Source organism: Oncorhynchus kisutch, linkage group LG4, assembly GCF_002021735.2.
Source record: "Oncorhynchus kisutch isolate 150728-3 linkage group LG4, Okis_V2, whole genome shotgun sequence".
Classification (NCBI taxonomy): Eukaryota; Metazoa; Chordata; class Actinopteri; order Salmoniformes; family Salmonidae; genus Oncorhynchus; species Oncorhynchus kisutch.
The window spans coordinates 76,181,538-76,203,623 of record NC_034177.2 but is presented as its reverse complement, the minus strand read 5'-3'; the positions used below and the strand labels follow the sequence as shown (position 1 = coordinate 76,203,623).

The window sequence follows — 22,086 nt, the reverse complement described above, 5'->3', positions numbered from 1 at the left end:
TGTTTGTGAACAGAGCCCCAGGACCAGCCTGCTTAGGGGACTCTTCTCCAGGTTCATCTCTCTGTAGGTGATGGCTTTGTTATGGAAGGTTTGGGAATCGCTTCCTTTTAGGTGATTGTAGAATTTAACGGCTCTTTTCTGGATTTTGATAATTAGTGGGTATCGGCCTAATTCTGCTCTGCATGCATTATTTGGTGTCATTATTTGGTGTTCTACGTTGTACACGGAGGATATTTTTGCAGAATTCTGCATGCAGAGTCTCAATTTGGTGTTTGTCCCATTTTGTGAAATCTTGGTTGATGAGCGGACCCCAGACCTCACAACCATAAAGGGCAATGGGCTCTATAACTGATTCAAGTATTTTTAGCCAGATCCTAATTGGTATGTTGAATTTTATGTTCCTTTTGATGGCGTAGAATGCCCTTCTTGCCTTGTCTCTCAGATTGTTCACAGCTTTGTGGAAGTTACCTGTGGCACTGATTTTTAGGCCAAGGTATGTATAGTTTTTTGTGTGATCTAAGGCAACGGTGTCTAGATGGAATTTGTATTTGTGGTCCTGGCGACTGGACCTTTTTTGGAACACCATTATTTTGGTCTTAGTGAGATTTACTGTCAGGGCACAGGTCTGACAGAATCTGTGCAGAAGATCTAGGTGCTGCTGTAGGCCCTCCTTGGTTGGTGACAGAAGCACCAGATCATCAGCAAACAGTAGACATTTGACTTTGGATTCTAGTAGGGTGAGTCCTGGTGCTGCAGACTGTTCTAGTGCCCTCGCCAATTCGTTGATTTATATGTTGAAGAGTGTGGGGCTTAAACTGCATCCCTGTCTCACCCCACAGCCCCGTGGAAAGAAATGTGTGTTTTTTGCCAATTTTAACCACACACTTGTTGTTTGTATACATGGATGTTATAATGTTGAATGTTTTTCCCCCAACACCGCTTTCCATCAATTTTTATAGCAGACCCTCATGCCAAATTGAGTCAATAGCTTTTTTTGAAATCGAAAAAGCATGAGAAGACTTTTCCTTTGTTTTGTTTTGGTTGTTTGTCAATTAGAGTGTGCATGGTGAATATGTGGTCTTTCTACAGGGATTTGGTAAAAAGACTATTTGACATTTACTCAGCACATTGTTTTCATTGAGGAAATGTAAAAGTCTGCTGTTAACGATAAGGCAGAGGATTTTCCCAAGGTTGCTGTTGATGCATATCCAACTTTATTGGCATGGGAAACATATGTTAAAACAAGTGATGTAGATAATATACAAAAGTGAAATAAACAATGATATCTCCTCATCATGGTGACAAATGCGAGCCTGGGGCTTTCTGGCAAAACGGACTGGCCTAATTAACACAGTAATGATGCTGCAACGTTGAGTCATCTCACCTGTATAATGAACATTTGAACACTTAAATCCCTCTCTCCCTATCTCTTTATCTCGCTCTCTACTTCTCATCTCCTTATCTCTCCCTTTACCCCCCCCCCCTCTCTCTCTCTCTCTCTCTCTCTCTCTCTCTCTCGTTCTCTAATTCTCCCCCTCCCCTGTCTCTCTGTACTAGTATAAAACAAGCCCAAATTGAAATGAGATATGGAACCACACATTCAGAGCAATGGGGATATCAGACTCTTTCTCTCTCTCTCTCGTTCTCTCTTTCTCTCTCTGTGTGAATATTAATTGTGCCCGGACACTTTAACATTCCACAGTGTGTCACAGAGACAAAAAATGTAAGTCTAACTAGTGGACACATCTCACAGAAAGAGAAGAGGTTCTGTCGACTGGGTTGAACAAAGACTTGGCTGTGTCTGGCCTGTGTTGTCTTTTTCCATCTTATTTCCCGATGAGTTTTCAGGCATTATTTTAAAGTGGAGTCTTAGATCTATTTTTTATTTTTTTTTGCAATTAGAGCCAAGCATGGACCCGGTCCCGCGGCGAGGAACAACTCCTGTGTAAATGTCTTCTTGTGATGAACTAATTATTTCCTCTCTTCTTCCTCATCATGAATTCCCTACCCCTTCCCCCACTCCCATCCAAAAAGTAAGGATGCAAACAAGAGTTTAGAAAAGTTTCACAATGTTTTTATGGGGGCTGACAGTGTCCTGTTTGCTAAAGTTTCATAATGCAAATGCTAGTGCTATATGTAATAACAATTGCCAGAATGACTAAAACTCTTTTATTGCAGCTCTGCTGCTCTTTGAGGCTGACTGAATGCCCATCAAATTAAAACTAGCCTACATTATTGACCAAATGTGCTCTTATGGAGGATACTGCACCAAGCACAGATAGCTTGGCAATTATTGGTTAAAGTAAACTCAATTTGACTGTATCTTGTTTTTCTCATTTACATGATTTAATATGAGTCATCACATTAGCCACATGCTTCTTCAACACAAAGACACTTTCAGTGGAAGAATTAGCTCATATTAAAGAAATCACATTGTCTCACAAGCCACTCAACATAAAGCAGATTTGTGTGGCTCTCTGTTCAAAGCCATTGATCTGAAACATTGTGGTTCAGTTTCTTGTTACATGCATCTCTTGAAAGAAATAAAAAATAAAATAAATACGAAAAAAAATGTTTCAACCAACGATAAAATGTCTGTGCAATTTATACACTCCACTGATTGGTTGTTACAAAGCGTGGCAAAAACACATTTTAATTCCTTTTAATTCATGACACAGTCATGCACAGCATAGTGATAGCAAACCATGTCTGACTTGCTTTCACAAGCATCCCCTTGATACCCATCAGGGGGAGGGAGAGTTGTAAAATGATTCAAGTGGTTCAGTCGACACTGTGATTTTCAGTATGTTTAAAAGTGCATCTTGTGACTGAAATGTGCTGCCCCCTGAGAAGGCAGGTCTTTGTGAATGTGATTATTATTTAATTTTTTATCTGCTTTGCGTTTTGCATGAATGTGTATGCAGTTTCTCAAGTTTCCACTAGGGACGTTTTACACTGCAGCTGCAGTGCTAGGATTTTATAGCCACTGTCACCTTTGTGACAACTGTATTATATACTGTATATACACTATCGGTCAAAAGTTTTACAACAACAACTCATTCAAGGGTTTTTCTTTATTTGGACTATTTTCTACATTGTAGAATAATAGTGAAGACATCCAAACTATGAAATAACACATACGGAATCATATAGTAACCAAAAGTGTTTAACAAATCAAAATATATTTTATATTTGAGATTCTTCAAATAGCCACCCGTTGCCTTGATGACAGCTTAGCACACTCTTGGCATTCTCTCAACCAGCTTCCCCTAGAATGCTTTTCCAACAGTCTTGAAGGAGTTCCCAGATATGCTGAGCACTTGTTGGCTGCTTTTCCTTCACTCTATGGTCCAACTCGTCCCAAACCATTTCAATTGGTTGAGATCGGGTGATTGTGGAGGCCAGGTCATCTGATGCAGCACCCCATCCCTCTCCTTCTTGGTCAAATAGCACTTACACAGCCTGGAGATGTGTTGGGTCATTGTCCTGTTGAAAAACAAATGATAGTCCCACTAAGCCCAAACCAGATGGGATGGCGTATCGCTGCAGAACACTTAGCCATGCTGGTTAAGTGTGCCTTGAATTGTAAATACATCACAGACTGTGTCACAAGCAAAGCACCCCCACACCATAACACCTCCTCGGAAATACACATGCAGAGATCATCCATCCTCCTCCATGATTTACGAAGGGAAATACACAGGCGGAGATCATCCGTTCACCCACAAATTCACCCTCAAATTTGGACTCCAGACCAATGGACAAATTTCCACTGGTCTAATGTCCATTGCTTGTGTTTCTTGGCCCAAGCAAGTCTCTTCTTATTATTGGTGTCCTATAGTAGTGGCTTCATGGCAGAAATTCAACTATGAAGGCCTGATTCACACACTCTCCTCTGAACAGTTGATGTTAAGATGTGTCTTGAGATGTTACTTGAACTCTGTGAAGCATTTATTTGGACTGCAATTTCTGAGGTTCGTAATGAACGCATCCTCTGCAGCAGAGGTAACTCTGGGTCTTCCAATCCTGTGACGTTCCTCATGAGAGCTAGTTTCATCATAGAGCTTGATGGTTTTTGCGACTCAACTTGAAGAAACTTTCAAAGTTCTTTAAATTTTCCGTATTGACTGACCTTCATGTATTAAGTTAACGATAGACTGTCATTTCTCTTTGCTTATTTGAGCTGTTCTTTCCATAATATGGACTTGGTCTTTTACCAAATAGGGCTAGCTTCTGTATACCCCCCCCCCCCCACCACCTCGTCACAACGCAACTGCTTGTCTCAAACGCATTAAGAAGGAAAGAAATTCAACAATTAACTTTTTTAGAAGATACACCTGTTGATTGAAATACAGTCCAGATGACTAAATGTTTGAGAGAATGCCTGGAAGCTGGTTGAGAGAATGCCAAGAGTGTGCAAAGCTGTTATCAAGGCAAAGCATGACTATTTGAAGAATCTCAAATATAAAATATATTTTGATTTTTTAATTTTTTTTGGGGGGTTACTACATGATTCATTGTGTTATTTCATAGTTTTGATATCTTCACTACTATTCTGCAATGTAGAAAATAGTCCAAATAAAAACCCTGATGAGTATGATTAGAAGAGTAGGTGTTCTAAAACTTTTGACCAGTAGTGTTTCTATATTTTTGTTGTTGTTGTAATTGTACCCAATTATTCTCCCAAATTTCGTGATATCCAATTGGTAGTTACGATCTTGTCTTATCGCTATAACTCCTCAAGGGGCTCGGGAGAGGCGAAGGTCGAGATGTGCATCCTCCGAAACATGCCCCTTCAAGCCACGCTGCTTCTTAACACACTGCTCGGTTTACCCGGAAGCCAGCCGCACCAATGTGTCAAATGAAAAACCATTAGGCTGATGACTGAGGTCAGCTTGCTGTTTTATGGCCTGCCACAAGGTGTCGCTAGAGCGCAATGAGCCAAAGTAAGCCACCTGGCCATACCCTCCCCTAACCCGTACAGCACTGGGACAATTGTGTGCCCCCCTGTGGGGCTCCCAGCCATGGCTGGAGCGAACCCCAGGCTGCACTGCAATGCACTGCCTTAGACTGCGATGCACTGCCTTAGACTGCGATGCACTGCCTTAGACCGCTGCGCCACTCGGGAGGCCCAACTGCATTATACTAAGGGTCTGCTAGATAATGTCGAGGAGCAGGAGAGGTGAAACGCGATTTGGTCTAGTCCACTTCAGACAGAGACTTTAAGCTTGTTGCACGTCTCCTCCAAAGATAAGACACAAATTAATCCAGTCAGGTCGCAGAACAAAATGAAAAAACACAGAAAATTAAATCAAAGTAAGTTAAAAAGGATGGGAATATTAAGCACAAAGATAAGATGTCTAGTGATAAGGTGTTAATATGCAGGAGAGAAGGAGAGAGAATGAAGGAGAGATAAGGGCTGAATGCATAATCTGTACTTTAATTGCATTTTAACCTCAGAATGGGATTCATGCTTGAGCTATACCACTGTAATCATACAGCTTCTAATAATCATCTCCAGTAGTGGCACTTGTTGGGTACTTCCTGCACGTTCAATATTTCCTCTCACCATTGGAAAGGCAAAAGTCTTTCTGATAGGGACATAGGAGTTATAATCTTGGTGTACCACTTTTTCTTCCTCATTGCTAGATGCGTAGGACTGTCTGCTTCCATGCTGAGCCTGTGGGTTACAGAGAGGAATGGAGAGGTCGGGTTCACCCGGGGGTTGAACAGGGAACATCAGCAAAGTCATGCCATCTTTTATTTTCAGGTCTGCTAGCAGCGACTTGTGAATTATTGAGCACATTTCCTCCCAGTTGAAAGGCTACGGAGGTGCAGGTTGTACAGAAAGACTGGGGCTGAGAGTGAGACAGGGCTCACCTTCGCTAGGCTGCCATGTATACAAATTTCACTTGGCATATTTTATTTAAACCACAAAGACACGGTTAGCAAACAGGAAAAAGGGCCAACGTGAGGTAGAAAATGAATGTGCACTGGGACCGGCGGCATACAAAGGGATTGTTTGTCTCACCTTAATGCAGTGGTTGTCAATCCTGGTCCTGGGGACACAAAGGGGGGCACATGTTTGTTTTTGCCCTAGCACTACACACCTGATTCAAATCAACAACTCCTCATCAGGCTTTAATGATTTGAATCAGGTGTGTAGTGCTAGGGCAAAAACAAACATGTGCCCACCTTTGGGTCCCCAGGACCAGGGTTGAGAACCAGTCCCTTAATGGACCTGGTTATCAGGTGCATTGTTTTGAATATCATTTCTCACCTGTGAATCCAGGTGTTTATGAGAGACTCATTTGAACAACAGACTGATCAAATTAATTTAGAGATGATCTTCTCTGTTATCTATAAGTTTGAGGATTTGAATACGGAATTAATAATTGTCTGGGGAAAAATACAATGTGATTGACTCAAACAATTGTCTGGAAGAGGCAATGTCTAGAACTTAGTGAAATTGATTGTTGCAGTATCAAACGTCTGTTTTCAACAGTACCATGGTACTGGTTGTTCACATTGGGTACTGAAGACTCTCAGTAACCCAAGATGTGACATCTTCTCACAGCTAAACAGGAGGTTGAGTAGGATCTCACCTTACTCCCTCTCTTTTATCACCTGACTGGTGGTGATTCTGTAAGAGCTGTGTGATGAGGGGGCCGTGGAAATTTTTGTTGGTGTGATGGTTGCACTTGCCTCCGCCAATACTATTAGAAAAAAAGGGTTCCAAAAGGGTTGTTTGGTTGTTCCCATAGGATAACCCTTTTTGGTTCTAGGTAGGACCCTTTTGGTTTCCATGTAGAACTGTCTGTGGAAAGGGTTCTACCTGTATCCAAAAGGTTTCTGCCTGGAACCTAAAAGGGTTCTACAAAGGATAATCCTATAGGGACTGACAAATAACCTGTTAAGGTTCTAGATAGCACTTTTTTTCTAAGAGTGTAGCAAAGCCCAACGCACTGAGGTACTCACCTTGTTAGCCTGCCTATCCTGCCTATCTCCCTTCTTCTCATTCTGGTCTTGTCTGGCTCCCACCCTGTCGTGACTGAAACATAGCATCCCAGATGCATTTCAATCACTCTGTCTGGGAAATATGAAAAGAGACTCTCTTTTGACTCTGATAAGCATTAATCGAAGACAAATGACATTCCTTGATTATTATTAAAAAGAAAAGTGTCTATGTCATTGAAGGAAGATGTGATCAGTTAAGGCCTCATTTGAAATAAATTGTATTTGATCGGCTGAAGGTGTGATTAAAAACAAGTCCTTGCCATACTCTGGAGTATTATACAATACAGTAATTGGATACATTATACCAAAGAGAATATTGAGCAGTGTATGGAAAGAAACTTGTTGGTTCTTTTTTTTCTCATCTTCTTTTAATTTCTCTATAGATGTTTTCAGCTTGTTAGTATTACCAATTATTGGAGAAACATAGCCTGTTATTGTATGAAGCTATGGTTGACAATTTAAACAAATGCAACTCCCTGCCCGATACTCAATGTTTCTACTCTTTTCTGGTCTCACACTCTATTTCTCATCTGTCTGTCAATAAAATAATTTCTAAATATTAAAGGACAGTGACTTTCCATTCCCTGCTCTCATATACACTGAGTGTACAAAACATTAGGAACACCTTTTTAATATTGAGTTGCATCCCTTTTGCCCTCACAACAGACTCAATTCGTCAGGGCATGGACGTCAGGGCATGGACGTCAGGGCGTTCCACAGGAATGCTGGCCCATGTTGACACCAATCGAAAGTGTTCCACTGGGTTGCTGGCCAATGTTGACTCCAATGCTTCCCACAGTTGTGTCAAGTTGGCTGGATGTCCTTTGGGTGATGGACCATTCTTGATACACACAGGAAATCGTTGAGAGTGAAAACCCCAGCAGCGTTGCAGTTCTTGACACACTCAAACGGCGTGCCTTGCACCTACTATCATACACCATTCAAAGGCACTTAAATATTTTGTCTTGCCCATTAACCCTCTGGATGGCAAACATACACTATCCATGTTTCAGTTATCTTAAGGCTTAGACATCCTTCTTTAACCTGTCTCCTCCCCTTCATCTACTCTGATTGACATGGATTTAACAAGTGACATCAATAAGGGATCATAGCTTTCACCTGGATTCACCTGATCATCCTGTCATGGAAAGTGTATGTTTTGTACACTCAGTGTATGAGTGCCAGCAAACCCTCATCTAACTACAAACACAAAGACTACCACATACAGATGTAGGATCTTCATTTGATCACTCTTTTGTTGCTCAGAATTTGATATTAACAGTACTGCACTTTTCATATAGCCTACTTTTGGCCAGTTTATAGCCTATCCACCAATCAAGCAACATTATGGACTACGTGTTGCAGTGACAATATAGGTCAAATTAAGATTCTACATCTGTTCAGTAAGAGACACGTATACAGTGCCTTGCAAAAGTATTCACCCCCTTGGAATTTTTCCTATTTTGTTTCATTACAACCTGTAATTTAAATAGATTTTCTTATTTGAATTTCATGTAATAGACATACACAAAATAGTCCAAATTGGTGAAGTGAAATGAAAAAAAAAACTTGTTTCTAAAAATTCAAAAAATAAAAATATTTTTCTTTAAAGTGGTGTGTGAAGCATTGGGGAGTACTGCCGTTCCGGTTGGTATGATGGCATCGGCTCTGGGTCACCCGACGGAACCGGGGTTGTCAGGCTTCCGCACCCTAGCTGGCTCGAGAGGTTTCCTTGCCCTGGTTGGCTCGGATGGCGTCCATCCCACATCGGGCCTCATCCGGATCGTCAGTTCTTGTTCGCCCAGCTGGTCCAGGAGTTTCTTTTGTTTGTTTTTTGTTTTGTTGGTGACGTCGGGGTGGATTCTGCCGCTGATGTAACCGAGGATGCCAAAGCCAGCCCGTCTGGCTTTCAAGCCCTGGCTGGCTCGAGAGGTTTCCTTGACTCGGTTGGCTCGGCGGCTTCCCATCCCACGTCACACTCCACCGGATCTTCGGGCTCTCTCTCTGCAGGGGGATCGACAGGCGTCTTGCCTCAGCCGGATCGTCGGGGTACAGTCACCTCTGCTCCTGCTCTCGCTTGAGGGCACTTGAAGGCACCAAGCTGCCCTGCATCACTCACTCCTATCATCTATTACGAACACACCTGCCTTCCCTCGTCATGCGCATCAGCGATATTGGACTCTCCTGGACTCACTCATCATCTGTTTATTTCCTCCCCTAAATTTGTCAGTTCCCTTGCTCTGTTCCCCGCTGCTGCAATGATTGTCTTTTGTTTGTGTTACCTGTTTTCTGACACTGTTCCTGTCTCGTTCCATGTCCGTTATTTATTAAATGTTTTACTCCTTGTACCTGCTTTGTCTCTCCAACGTCATCCACATGACAGTGGCACCACAGCAAACCTACCAAGAGAGGGCCGCCCAACAAAGATCACAGACCAGGCAAGGAGGCCATTAATCAGAGAGGCAACAAAGACACCAAAGAAAACCCTGAAGAAGCTGCAAAAGCTCCACAGCGGAGATTGGTCAGTCCATAGGACCATTTTAAGTCATTCACTCCACAGAGCTGGGCTTTACAGAAGAGTGGGCAAAAAAAACATTGCTTAAAGAAAAGAATACGCAAACACATTTGATGTTCACCAAAAAGCATGTGGGAGACTCCCCAAACATATGGAAGAAGGTACTCTGGTCAGATGAGACTAAAATGTAGGCTTTTGACCATCAAGGAAAACGCTATGTTTGGAGCTAACCCAACACCTCTCATCACCCCGAGAACAACATCAGCAGGGACTGGGAAGCTGGTCAGAATTGAAGGAATGATGGATGGCGCTAAATACAGGGAAATTCTTGAGGGAAACCTGTTTCAGCCTTCCAGGGATTTGAGACTGGGACGAAGGTTCACCTTCCAGCAGGACAATGACCCTAAGCACACTGGTAAAGCAACACTCAAGTGGTTTAAGGGGAAACATTTAAATGTATTGGAATGGCCTAGTAAAAGCCCAGACCTCAATCCAATTGAGAATATGTGGTATGACTTAAAGATTGCTGTACACCAGCGGAACCCATCCAACTTGAAGGAGCTGTAGCAGTTTTGCCTTGAAGAATGAGTAAAAATCCCAGTGGCTAGATGTGCCAAGCTTATAGAGACATACCCCAAGAGACTTGTAGCTGTAATTGCTGCGAAAGGTGATTCTACAAAGTATTGACTTTATTGGCTCAAGTTTTCAGTTTTTTTGTCTTATTTCTTGTTTGTTTCACAATAAAAAAATATTTCTCAGTAGGCATGTTGTGTAAATCAAATGATACAACCCCCCCCCCCCCCAAAAGCAAGTTTAATTCCAGGTTGTAAGGCAACAAAATAGGAAAAATGCCAAGGGGGGTGAGTACTTTCGCAAGACACTGTATACCTATTTTCAGAGAGTGCTGTACTTATCTGAGCCCATTCTGAACCATTTTGAGAGAAGGAGAAACTATAGTAGCTTTAAAGTGTGTAATGCTGTCCGGGCCAGGGCTAGATGGATACTCCAGAGTGTAGGGAGCGTAAGGGCCATGCCGCTTGTGAGTGGCGCTCGCTCTTGTCATCCCTGTGTAGGTGTCAAGCTGCCCCGTTGAGCCTGATCTGATGGCTTGCTCTGCTCTTGAGAAAATGGCTCTCTGAGAGTCCTTCTTCAGCTCGAGCTGTTCCAGCAGGTCTCCTAACCTGAGAGTTCAGGGGGGCTGAATGCTAGCTGTGTGGCTACCCTCATGCTGGGTCAAGCCCACTTGGTCACGCGGTATGAGGTTTTGTGAAGTGAAGCAGTTAAGAGGACGGAGTCAAGACAATATATCCATTGTCCACTTTGCCCAGAATGCCATTTTATGCTCAGAAAATGGGTTGCAATCTGGTAGGATAATATAATAATTGAAAAGTCATGTCACAGTTGTAGAAATGGATTGCTGTGCCCCATCTTTACATAGACCTTAACACTTGACTCGGGGCAGTTGCTGCACATTCGACTGTAGACCAAAAGGCCAGACAGTAACATGAGGGTAAATTGTTTTGATCCATAATCTATCTTGTGTAGTTTGGGCACAATAATTGCTTTTTGAAAATGTCAAATGTTCTATATCTGTTGTTGAATCAAGAGACTTGATAAATGTTCATTATAAAGGCAAAACCAGAATAGCACTTAAACAATCCAGAGGAAGAATTATTGACGAAAATACAGAGCATAGAGCACATGAGTTGTCAGCCGGTGAGCGCTGCTTTCTCTCTCTTGCAAGCTTGATCTCTCTCTCTCTCTCTCTCTTTCCTCTCTCTTCCCTCTCTCTTTCCTCTCTCTCTCACACACACTCTCAAAAACAATAGGCGGTCTCTCCTCCAGATGCTTCAGTTTAGGAAATATGACATGTGTATGAGGGGGCAGTACTTGTGTGCTACAGTGTAAACATTACTAAGGCAGGTTTGATTGAATCTGATGGCTAGGGACAGATCTTCGTATCCTGTATCTGTTACTATGTTAAGCTAACTCTGTGTAATAGGATTATCTCCTTTCGCCAGTGTTCAAAGCTTACACCTCTCAGCCCCCTGGGATTATACCACCTCAGCCTAATGAAAGGCCCCCTGTCTACCACAGCACAAAATGCTCAAATGCTAAACATGCTAATGTTCTTTTCACCAGATCAAATTTAAGGCAGTTACCTTATATTTCCCAACGTCCACCATTTCGTAATTGAAATAATCTAGAAGAGTACCAATCCAAAGTGCTGTTGTGCAAATCCAACTCCAAATTATTATAAGGATTTCTATCTGTAAAAGGCTATATCATAATGGTAGATTAGACTATGATATAATACCATAATGTCCTACCATTTTAAAGTTTATCTCTAAAGTCATAAAAATATATTAACAACAAGAAATGATACACTGTCAATTCAATATAGTATGATAGTACAGTAGACTAAAGTATATTGTTTCATACTACACAAAATAGTTTCGCACACGGTAACTTCTGAACTTTTCCATTAGAATGTGACTGGCGGTGCTAACTGAGTCTGTTGATGCTCTGCACATGTTGTGATGTGTGTCCCCACATCCTCAGATGAACCTGAGGCCTTATATTTATATCTATCTCCTGCCTACAGAGCTTTGTGCATCAGGCTCCATTGGTTAGTGAGATATACACCTCGTTCTACAACCCCCCTCCCATGTTTGTTCCTGCTAATTAATGACTGTGGCGCTAATTAAAACCAGAGCAGCTTTCAATACCTTCTGCCTCTTCAGAGAAATATCACATTTCCTTTTACTTGTCCCAGAGACTAATGAACATTCTGGTGCAGGTTTTCAGGCGAGAAACACAGTGGCAGGAAACTGCGGCGAGTGGGATTGGGAGAGAGTGTGTCGTCATAACCAGAGGGCAACACGAGAGAGACACAGGAAGGAGACAGGCCTGCCATGAGAATTGTGTGACTGAATATGTAATGATTGCCAAGGAAAAACACATATACTGTACGCACATAATATGCAAAAATAAAATATGTTCACATGCATTTCCCATTATACCATAGGAAAGAAGTACAAATGAATGGAATGAGCACAAATATACACTATATGGCCAAGTATCTGGACACTTGTTAAGAACATCTCATTCCAAAATCATGGGCATTAATATGGAGTTGATCTCCCCTTTGCTGCTATAACAGCATCCACTAGATGTTGGAACATTGCTGCTGGGACTTGCTTCCATTCAGCCACAAGAGCATTAGTGAGGTCGGACACTGATGTTGGGCAATTAGGCTTGGCTCGCAGTCGGCGTTTCAATTCATCCCAAAGGTGTTTGATGGGGTTCAGGTCAGGGCTCTGTGTAGGCCAGTCAAGTTTTCCACACCGATCCCGACAAACCATTTCTGTATGGATCTCGCTTTGTGCACTGCTGAAACAGGAAAAGGCCTTCCCCAAACTGTTGCCAAGTTCAAATCAAATCGTATTAGTCACATGCGCCGAATACAACAGGTGTAGACCTTAACGTGAAATGCCTACAAGCCCTTAACCAACAATGCAGTTTTAAGAAAATTGAGTTAAGAAAATATTTACTAAAGAAACTAAAGTGAAAAATAATAACATTCATAAATAAAAAGTAACACAATAAAATAACAATAATGAGAGGCTGTATGTGCGGGGGAAGCACAGAATCAATTAGAATGTTATTGTGTGCTGTAGCCTTAAAATGTCCCTTCACTGGAACTCAGGGGCTGAGCCCGAACCATTAAAAACAGCCCTAGAACATTATTCCTCATCCACAAAACTTTACAGTTGGCACCGTGCATTGGGGCCGGTAGTGTTCTCCTGGCATTCGCCAAACCCAGATTCATCCGTCGGACTGCCAGATGGTGAAGTGCTCCAGAGTCCAATGGCGGCAAGTTTTACACCACTTCAGCCGACCCTTAGCATTGCGCATGGTGATCTTAGGCTGGTTGCTGCTACTCGGCCATGGAAACCCATTTCATGAAGCTCCCGACGAACAGTTCTAGTCCTGTAGTTGCTCGGTCGCAACACTCTGTAGTGAGTGTTGCAACCGAGAACAGGCGATTTCTACGTGCTACGCACTCGCCGGTCCAGTTCTGTGAGCTTGTGTGGCCTACCACTTCGCGACTGTGCTGTTGTTCTCCTAGTCATTTCCACTTCACAATAACAGCACTTACATTTGACCAGGGCAGCTTTAGCAGGGCAGAAATTTGAGGAACTGACTTGTTGGAATGGAGGCATCCTATGACGGTGCCACATTGAAAGTCACTGAGTTCTTCAGTACGGGCCATTCCACTGCCAATGTTTGTCTATGGAGATTGCATGGCGGTATGCTCGGTTTTATATACCTGTCAGCAACGGGTGTGGCTGAAATAGCCGAATCCACAAATTTGAATGGGTGTCCAGAAAGTGTATTATGTAGTCGAAGGACACCGATTATTGTAAACATTCTCATGAGTTCACCGGAGAAAGCAATGATGCAGTTTGGTATTGAGTCTTGATTAGCCTGCTTGCTAAGCAACCCGCAGGGCCCATTTTAAACACACTGCAGTTTTATTGTGTTTCTCTCAAGGAATCGGAGTGAACGCACAATGATTTGAATTGATAACATGTTCGATCTGTCACAGCCAAGAGCACCGTGATGTGTGTGTGTGCATGCGTGCGTGAGTGTCCACATAGATGTGTATGAAGACTTACTCCTTCTCTCTCTCTCTCTCTCTCTCTCTCTCTCTCTCTCTCTCTCCTCTTTACCATCCCCTGGTTTCTTCAGACCATTTAATCACAACATCTCTCTTTCTGTCCCCTTTACCATTCCCTGGTTTCTTCAGACCATTAACATCTCTCTCTCTCTCTCTCTCACTCCTCTTTACCATCTCCTGGTTTCTTCAGACCATTAATGTCTCTCTCTCTCACTCCTCTTTACAATCCCCTGGTTTCTTAAGACCATTTAATCACAACGTCTCTCTTTCTGTCCCCTTTAACATTCCCTGGTTTCTTCAGACCATTAACATCTCTCTCTCTCTCTCTCTCTCTCTCTCTCTCTCTCTCTCTCTCTCACTCCTCTTTACCATCTCCTGGTTTCTTCAGACCATTAACATCTCTCTCTCTCTCTCTCTCTCTCTCTCTCTCTCTCTCTCTCTATCTCTCTCTCTCTCTCTCTCACTCCTCTTTACCATTCCCTGGTTTCTTCAGACCATTAACATCTCTCTCTCTCTCTCACTCCTCTTTACCATTCCCTGGTTTCTTCAGACCATTAACATCTCTCTCTCTCACTCCTCTTTACCATCTCCTGGTTTCTTCAGACCATTTAATAACAGATTCTCTCTCCCTCCTCTTTACCATCCCCTGGTTTCTTCTGACAATTTAATCAGTCTCTCTCTCTGTCCTCTACAATTCCCTGGTTTCTTCAGACCATTTAATCACAAAGTCTCTCTCTCTGTCCTCTTTACAATCCCCTGGTTTCTTCAGACAATTTAATCACAATGTCTCTCTCTCTCTCTTTTCTCTTTACCATCGCCTGGTTTCTTCAGACCATTTAATCACAACGTCTTACTGCCTTTTGCTTATCCAGTTCCTCCTAATGGCCTCCAGTTCTTCCTTACCGCCACCACCAAAACTCCATTCTTTTAATGATCTGCTTCTCTTCCAATTTGTGCAACGAGGGGGGCCTCTTCATGAAGTTTTACAATAGTCAGGGTCGCCGACATCGACTGTCAGAGAAACTGCTAATTTACAAAGAGAATCCAGAGAATTAAAAATACATTCGTTAAAAGTCACCGGTTTGAAAGTTTCTTGTCATGTTCTCTGAACCCGGTAGGAAGGGACTTTCTGATTAGGGACAGCTATCCATCAGTAAGTGGATTGAGAATATAAACAGGCTCCTTCCATCTGGCTCCTGGAGTATGGGAAATGTTTAATGCTGAACAAATGTGACTCATATAATAAATGTTATCGGGCCGCAACCCTGACTTACTTTACATTTAGCTTTAAAGAAATATTAATGAATTGAGCATTACTGAGTCATGGCGTGGGCACAATTTTCCAGCAAAGCTCATACCTATCAATGCATGAGTTTCATGCATGAATATGTGTAAAAAAGAAGGTCTGCCTAATGATTGAAAATGAAGCTTTAGCACCTAAAACCCCTAGACAAAAGAAGCTGTGTTTAAACAAGCTCTGAGCCTTTGGAGGACAGTTCAAGCTTTAATACAGTATGTCAAACCTAGTCCTGGTGTAAGCCTCTTAGCATTGTATGCAGTTTCTGGTCTTATATACCTATCAGCAACGGGTGTGGCTGAAATAGTCGAATCCACTAATTTGAACGGGTGTCCAGACAGTGTATTATACAGTCAAAGGACACCGATTCTTGTTCACATCCTCATGCATTCACCGGAGAAAGCAATGATGCTGTTTGGTATTGAGTCTTGATTAACCTGCTTGCTAAGAAACCTGCATGGACCATTTGAAACACACTGCAGATGTATTGTGTCTCAATGAATCAGAGTGAACACACAATGATTTGAATGATAACATGTTTCTGTGCTCTGTGTGGAAAGGTCATATATGAATGCTGTGTGTGCTTCAGTGGTTGGTCCTGAGGACAGGGTTCTATATTATGTTCCTAACTGTCTGGCACAGGGATTAGGGCTGAGAGCTTCTGAGAAGTTAAAGAGCAAGAGAGAAAGAGAGAAAGAGTGAGCAAATTGAGAAGGAAGAGATTGATTCCATGCATATTTCCTTTGTGATGCTCCTGGCCACCTGACACAGATAAAATAGAGTGAACATTAATTGTATCATGAAACAGGATATTCTATTGCCAGCCATGTACCCTAGCCCCTAACCACTATTTTGCACACAGTTCTTAATGTTCTAAACCTGCTTCACCCCAAGTTCCCAATGTGTTGACTGAAATGTATTTTTATTCACAGGTGTAGAGAAGGCTACCAGGGTATACGCTGTGACCAGTTCCTGCCCAAGACCGACTCCATCTTATCTGATCCAAGTAAGAACATTTCCTTAATCCTCCAATTAGAACTAAACTGAACCTCCAGAAATAGTGACTTTTATTGCAGCCCATTGTTTCTGTGATTCAGGTCTACATTTATATTAAAGCTTTTACTTGAAGTGATTTCAGATTGGCTAAACATGAACATCACAGGGCATTGTCTGTTCTCAATTATCAAGAGAGCACAGTCTGTGCTATATTTGAAAAGTCCCATCAGTAATCTTTCTCAGTTTGATGGCCCTGACTACATGTACAGCACGTCTGCTATAATAGAAACACTGACTATGGGTCCCCACTGATGCTCTACAGACAATATGCTCATTTATAAACTGGGTCGTTCGAGCCCTGAATGCTGATTGGCTGACAGCCGTGGTAGATCAGACCATATACCAAAGGGTATGACAAAATATTTATTTTTACTGCTCTAATTACGTTGGCAGCCAGTTTCTAATAGCAATAAGGCACCTCGGGGGTTTGTGGTAAATGGCCAATATACCACGGCTGTTTCCAGGCACTCCACGATGCGTCGTACGTATAAGAACAGCCCTTAGCCGTGGTATATTGGCCATATACCACACCCCCTCGTGCCATATTGCTTAATTATGCCATGACTAGGAAAAAAATACATGAATAAAATAACTTCATTGCCAGTTTCTGAAGAATCTGTCTCTAACTGTGAATGGTCTCTCTATTCATCACACCTAAACACCCCCTACAGAACATGTTAGGTAGGCTAGTGCAATCCTATCGAAGCAGATATTTCCTGCCTTTATGATAAAGTGATCAAATGCCTTCTGTAAGCTCCACCCTCACCATTGAGTCAACCAATTACATAATTTCTGCCTTCGGGGCAGAGCTGCCTCCAGAACAAGATTAATGAGGAAAAACGCTAACCTGCATAACAGAGAAGCAAAGGAAAAAGGTCCTTGAAAAATCTGACATTCCTTCTTAATAGCTGTCTATTTCCTTTCATTAGTGTGTGCACAGTGTGTGGGTGTGTGTACTGTACAGTGAGATACAAGGAAAGTTCAGAAACATTTTGAAAGGAACTTATATGTTCCTTTCATTGGAGTATGTCTGCTAAGGTCATACTGCCTCTCACAATACCAGGTCCATTGATGCCTTGGCTCTTCCACTAACCTCAGTGATACAGCCTAGTAGCCTCAGCACCAACATGAAAAAGTACTACAGTTTACTATAAAATACTACAGTACATACTACAGAATTCTGTACTAAACTATAGTATAGTTTAGAATACTATACTATACACTGCAGTATACCTTGATCATGTGGGCTGCAGATAGTCTAGTGGTTAAGAGCATTGGGCCAGTACCCAAGAGGTTGCTGGTTCAAATCCCTGAGCTAACTAGGTGAAAAATCTGTCAGTGTGCCCTTGAGCAACTCACTTAGTGCTCCTATAAGCCACTCTGAATAAGAGCGTCTGCTAAATGACTAAAATGTAATGTGTGGTACTTACTATAGAATGTTGTAGTATACTTTAGAATAATATATTGTGTACTTCAGACCGCAAAAATAATAGTGATTTACCGCAAAAACACTACAGTAATTACTATATTATAATCTACAGTATTTGAATTTACATCTATCCATTACGATCCCCCATATCCCAATTTGTGCCACCCATAAGTGAGAAACCTACATGCCAAGTATTGACCATATATTGTGTTCCCAACCGCTTCCTAAAAACTGTATGTTCAGACCTCAGTCCTACCTACCGACAGGTGATGGAAAATGTGCTCTGTGCAGCTGCACATTGATAGTACCACTATCATCAAGAATAGGTAGACAGGTTGACCACACAATCTGCTTCCTGCTGACTAGAGAGACATGAGATCTGTATCTGAAAAAAAAATCTTAGTTTAAATCTTAGTTTCTTAACCCCATCAAACATGATGGCCTGAGTTATGTCACTAAGATAATCATGAAACCATGAACAGGCGTCAGAGCTCAGGCCTATCGAGGACAACTTGTTCAATAAAATATCATGATCAACAGTATCAAAAGCTTTTGACAGTTCCACAAACAAAGCTGCACATTTAATTATAATGTCTAAAGTATTGACAAGATCAACTAAGTGGTTGCTGTAATAGTGCTACGCCCAGGCCTAAACCCTGATTGGTTTACATTCAAAATACATTTCTCAGATAAAAAGAGCCAAGTTGTACATTTACTAAGGATTCATGAATCTTAGCTAGACAAGGAAGCCTTGAAATGGAGCGATTGTAAAGGATCTCGTCCTCCTCTTCTGAGGAAATAAACACCCACGAAACCCAGGTGGGAAAAGGCTACCTAAGTATGATTCTCAATCAGAGACAACTAACGACACCTGCCTCTGATTGAGAACCATACTAGGCCGAACACAAAAACCAACATAGAAAAACAAACATAGACTGCCCACCCCAACTCACACCCTGACCATACTAAAACAAAGACAAAACAAAGGAACTAAGGTCAGAACGTGACAGCGATAATTATTAAGATCACTACTATCCCCTCTCTTATGGAGTGGCAGCACAAGAGCTGATTTCCATGATTATAATTTTTTCTGATAAAGATGTTGAGTAAAACATGTGGGTTATTGAGCCGACAATGATGGGCAATGCACACTTAATGCAACCCTTAAGAGTCTAAGCCCTGTCTAACCTGGGGGAGGGGTTCTACTAAGCTATATGGTATTGTTCTAAGAAGGTCATACCAATAATCATTTTACTATTTGTTTTTTACATTTTAAGATTAAATTTTAGAGGGGGCCTTTCTGCTATTGCATTACAAATGCATTGCATAACAGATTCACTACTTGCTACAACAGATAGTCCCCCCCCCAAATAAATGTATTTAAATGCTTATTTTTGCACAAAACTCTCCATATATACTTCCATTAATTCTTTCAACTGGAATGTGATGTGGGTGGGCATCCTAGAGCAAAACATCCTAGAGTCTCACCTTTCCACAGAGGGGTCATACTAGTGTGTAGCCCAAACCGTTCGGAAGCTACAGATGATTTTGTAAGAACACGGATTTTCGGGATGTCTCATGGTCTGACAAACATCGCTTTAGCTCTGTCATCTTTCACTGCAGATGCGGAAGTGCGACATAGGCGGATGGGGGAAATTGAGACGCATCCTTTACAAAAAAACAGACATCTCTAGCTTAAAATGAAGGATTTCCACGGGGGCGTGGACATACAGTAGACCTTAGGATAGGGCAAACCGCAATCCAATTGGTCGGCCCCTTTGGATTTCTAGTTGTCTATTGCTAGTAACGCATCTAGAACTTGCTTTTCTGTAAATGGCCTTATAGAAAGGCTTTGACTATTATTTATCTGATCATTCAGCAAGTTTCCCCTATCAACATCCAGCCCAAAATAATTGTGAATAGGCTTAGAAGTTCTTTAAAAAAATTAGCCCGCTGAAATAAAATGGTGATTAAATGCATTAATGATGGCGTTCCTTTCGGAATGAGGCCCGTGTCTGAAGGAATTTCTTGTGACAGTGAAGAGGAATAACCTTTCAGGGATTTCACAGTTTTCCAGAATTTTGTTGGGTTCCCATTACAATCCATTAGAGCGGTTACATAATAATCAGAGCCTTTCTGGGTTGTCTTACACAATGATTATTCAGTTGCTTAAAGCTTGTGCTTAAAGCCTGTGTTCCCAGCCTTGACCCAGGCATCATCTCTTTTATGAATGACTTCTGATCATTCCGTCATGTAACAGGCATTCGATCTACCTTTAACCCATACTTTTTTGAAGGGAGCATGATTAGCCACAATGGTATTGAAGACATCTGCAAAAAGGTTGAAAGATAAATCAGTTTCAGGGATAATTGAAATACAGTCAAGACAACAACCACCCGAGCCACTGCCTGTTCACCCCGCTATCATCCAGAAGGCAAGGGCAGTACAGGTGCATCAAAGCGGGGGCCGAAAGACTGAAAAACAGCTTCTATCTCAAGGCCATCAGACTGTTAAACAGCCATCACTAACATTGAGTGGCTGCTGCCAACATAGTGACTCATCTCAAGCCACTTTAATAATGAAAAAATTGCCACTTTAAACAATGCCACTTTATATAATGATTACATACCCTACATTACTCATCTCATATGTATACACTGTACTCTATACCATCTACTGCATCTTGCCTATGCCGTTCGGCCATCGCTCATTCATATATTTTTATCTACATATTCTTATTCATTCCTTTACACTTGTGTGTATAAGGTAGTTGTTGTGAAATTGTTAGGTTATATTACTTGTTAGATATTACTGCATGGTCTGAACTAGAAGCACAAGCATTTCGCTACACTCGCATTAACATCTGCTAACCATGTGTATGTGACAAATCAAATTTGTTTTGATTTGATTTGAACACTAAAATAAAGACCATGTAAAAAAGCCAGTTCACTGAAGTGTTTTAAGTTCCTTTCTGTGATGACACGAGGGTTAGATTTTTGTATTCTCACAAAGAACTTGTCACTAAAATACATTTGAAAAAATAAAAGTAATGGAAAAAAAAACTTAAAAAACAGTTCACTAATATCTTGGGTGAAGACACCAGTAGAAACACTTTTCTCTGCTGTATTCATTCAAATAAGATCAATCAGATGACTTGTAGACAAAGTTGAGGAGTGAAGTCGGAGGAAGTGCATCTGCAACAGCCAAAAGTCAGACACACATTTTTTTTAAAAACCTTTATTTTACAGTTAAGAACTAATTCTTATTTACAATGACAGCCTACAGTTAACTGCAGTGGGTTAACTGCCTTGTTCAGGGGAAGAATGACAGATTTTTACCTTGTCAGCACAGGGATTCAATCCAGCAACCTTTCGGTTACTGGCCCAACGCTCTAACCACTAGAGCTGGTTTTTACTTTGCGCAGATATGTCATCTTGAGGAATCTACCTTTAACAAAACCTAACCTATGACCTGACCCATCACCTTATGCATTACTGCCTCACAGTGGCAGGAAGTGACATCCCAAAAACACAAAAACGATACAACACATAAATGGCTCCTAGACTCCCACTCATAGGCTACTTTCTGTCATTAACACTAAAATTGAAACTAAATATTATTAACATGAAATAGAATTGTTTTGATAAAACATAAACTTAATACAATCTAGTAAAGTGGATCTGAAAACTAACTGAACCTAAACTGAATATCAAATTATAATTGAGAAACTAATAGAAATATAAAATGAATATAAAAACACAAAACTATAATAACTGACTAAATATGTTGCATTTCTGCCTTGTTTAGGGGGAAGGTGACAAAAAAGCATCAAAACCCACCAGGTCCCAATGCACGGTCATTTGAAGTGTCTGGCTACAGGGATTTTAATTGAGTTCAGCCCAGGAAACTCCATGGGTATCATTTTCTTAAAAGTCATTTGATATATCATGTCCTTTTCTGTATTGATCCTGGAGTCGAGGGTGGGCCATCTGCTATCTCTGTGAACTTTGTCATTGTGAGATGAAACGTGAGGGACAGATTGTGCCGAGTAGAGAGCTCTGCCATTATCTCACCATCCTCTCCATTAC

At 41.5% G+C, this 22,086-nt stretch overlaps 1 protein-coding gene across 1 annotated transcript in view; it reads left to right on the top strand.

Moving 5' to 3' along the window:
- LOC109888995 (pro-neuregulin-3, membrane-bound isoform) overlaps positions 1 to 22,086 on the top strand; it is a 383,055-nt gene that overhangs the window by 282,474 nt on the left and 78,495 nt on the right. Inside the window, exon 3 of the mRNA XM_031823664.1 lies at positions 16,446 to 16,519. Within this exon, the coding sequence (XP_031679524.1) occupies positions 16,446 to 16,519 (74 nt within the window). The remainder of the gene's footprint in view (positions 1 to 16,445; positions 16,520 to 22,086) is intronic.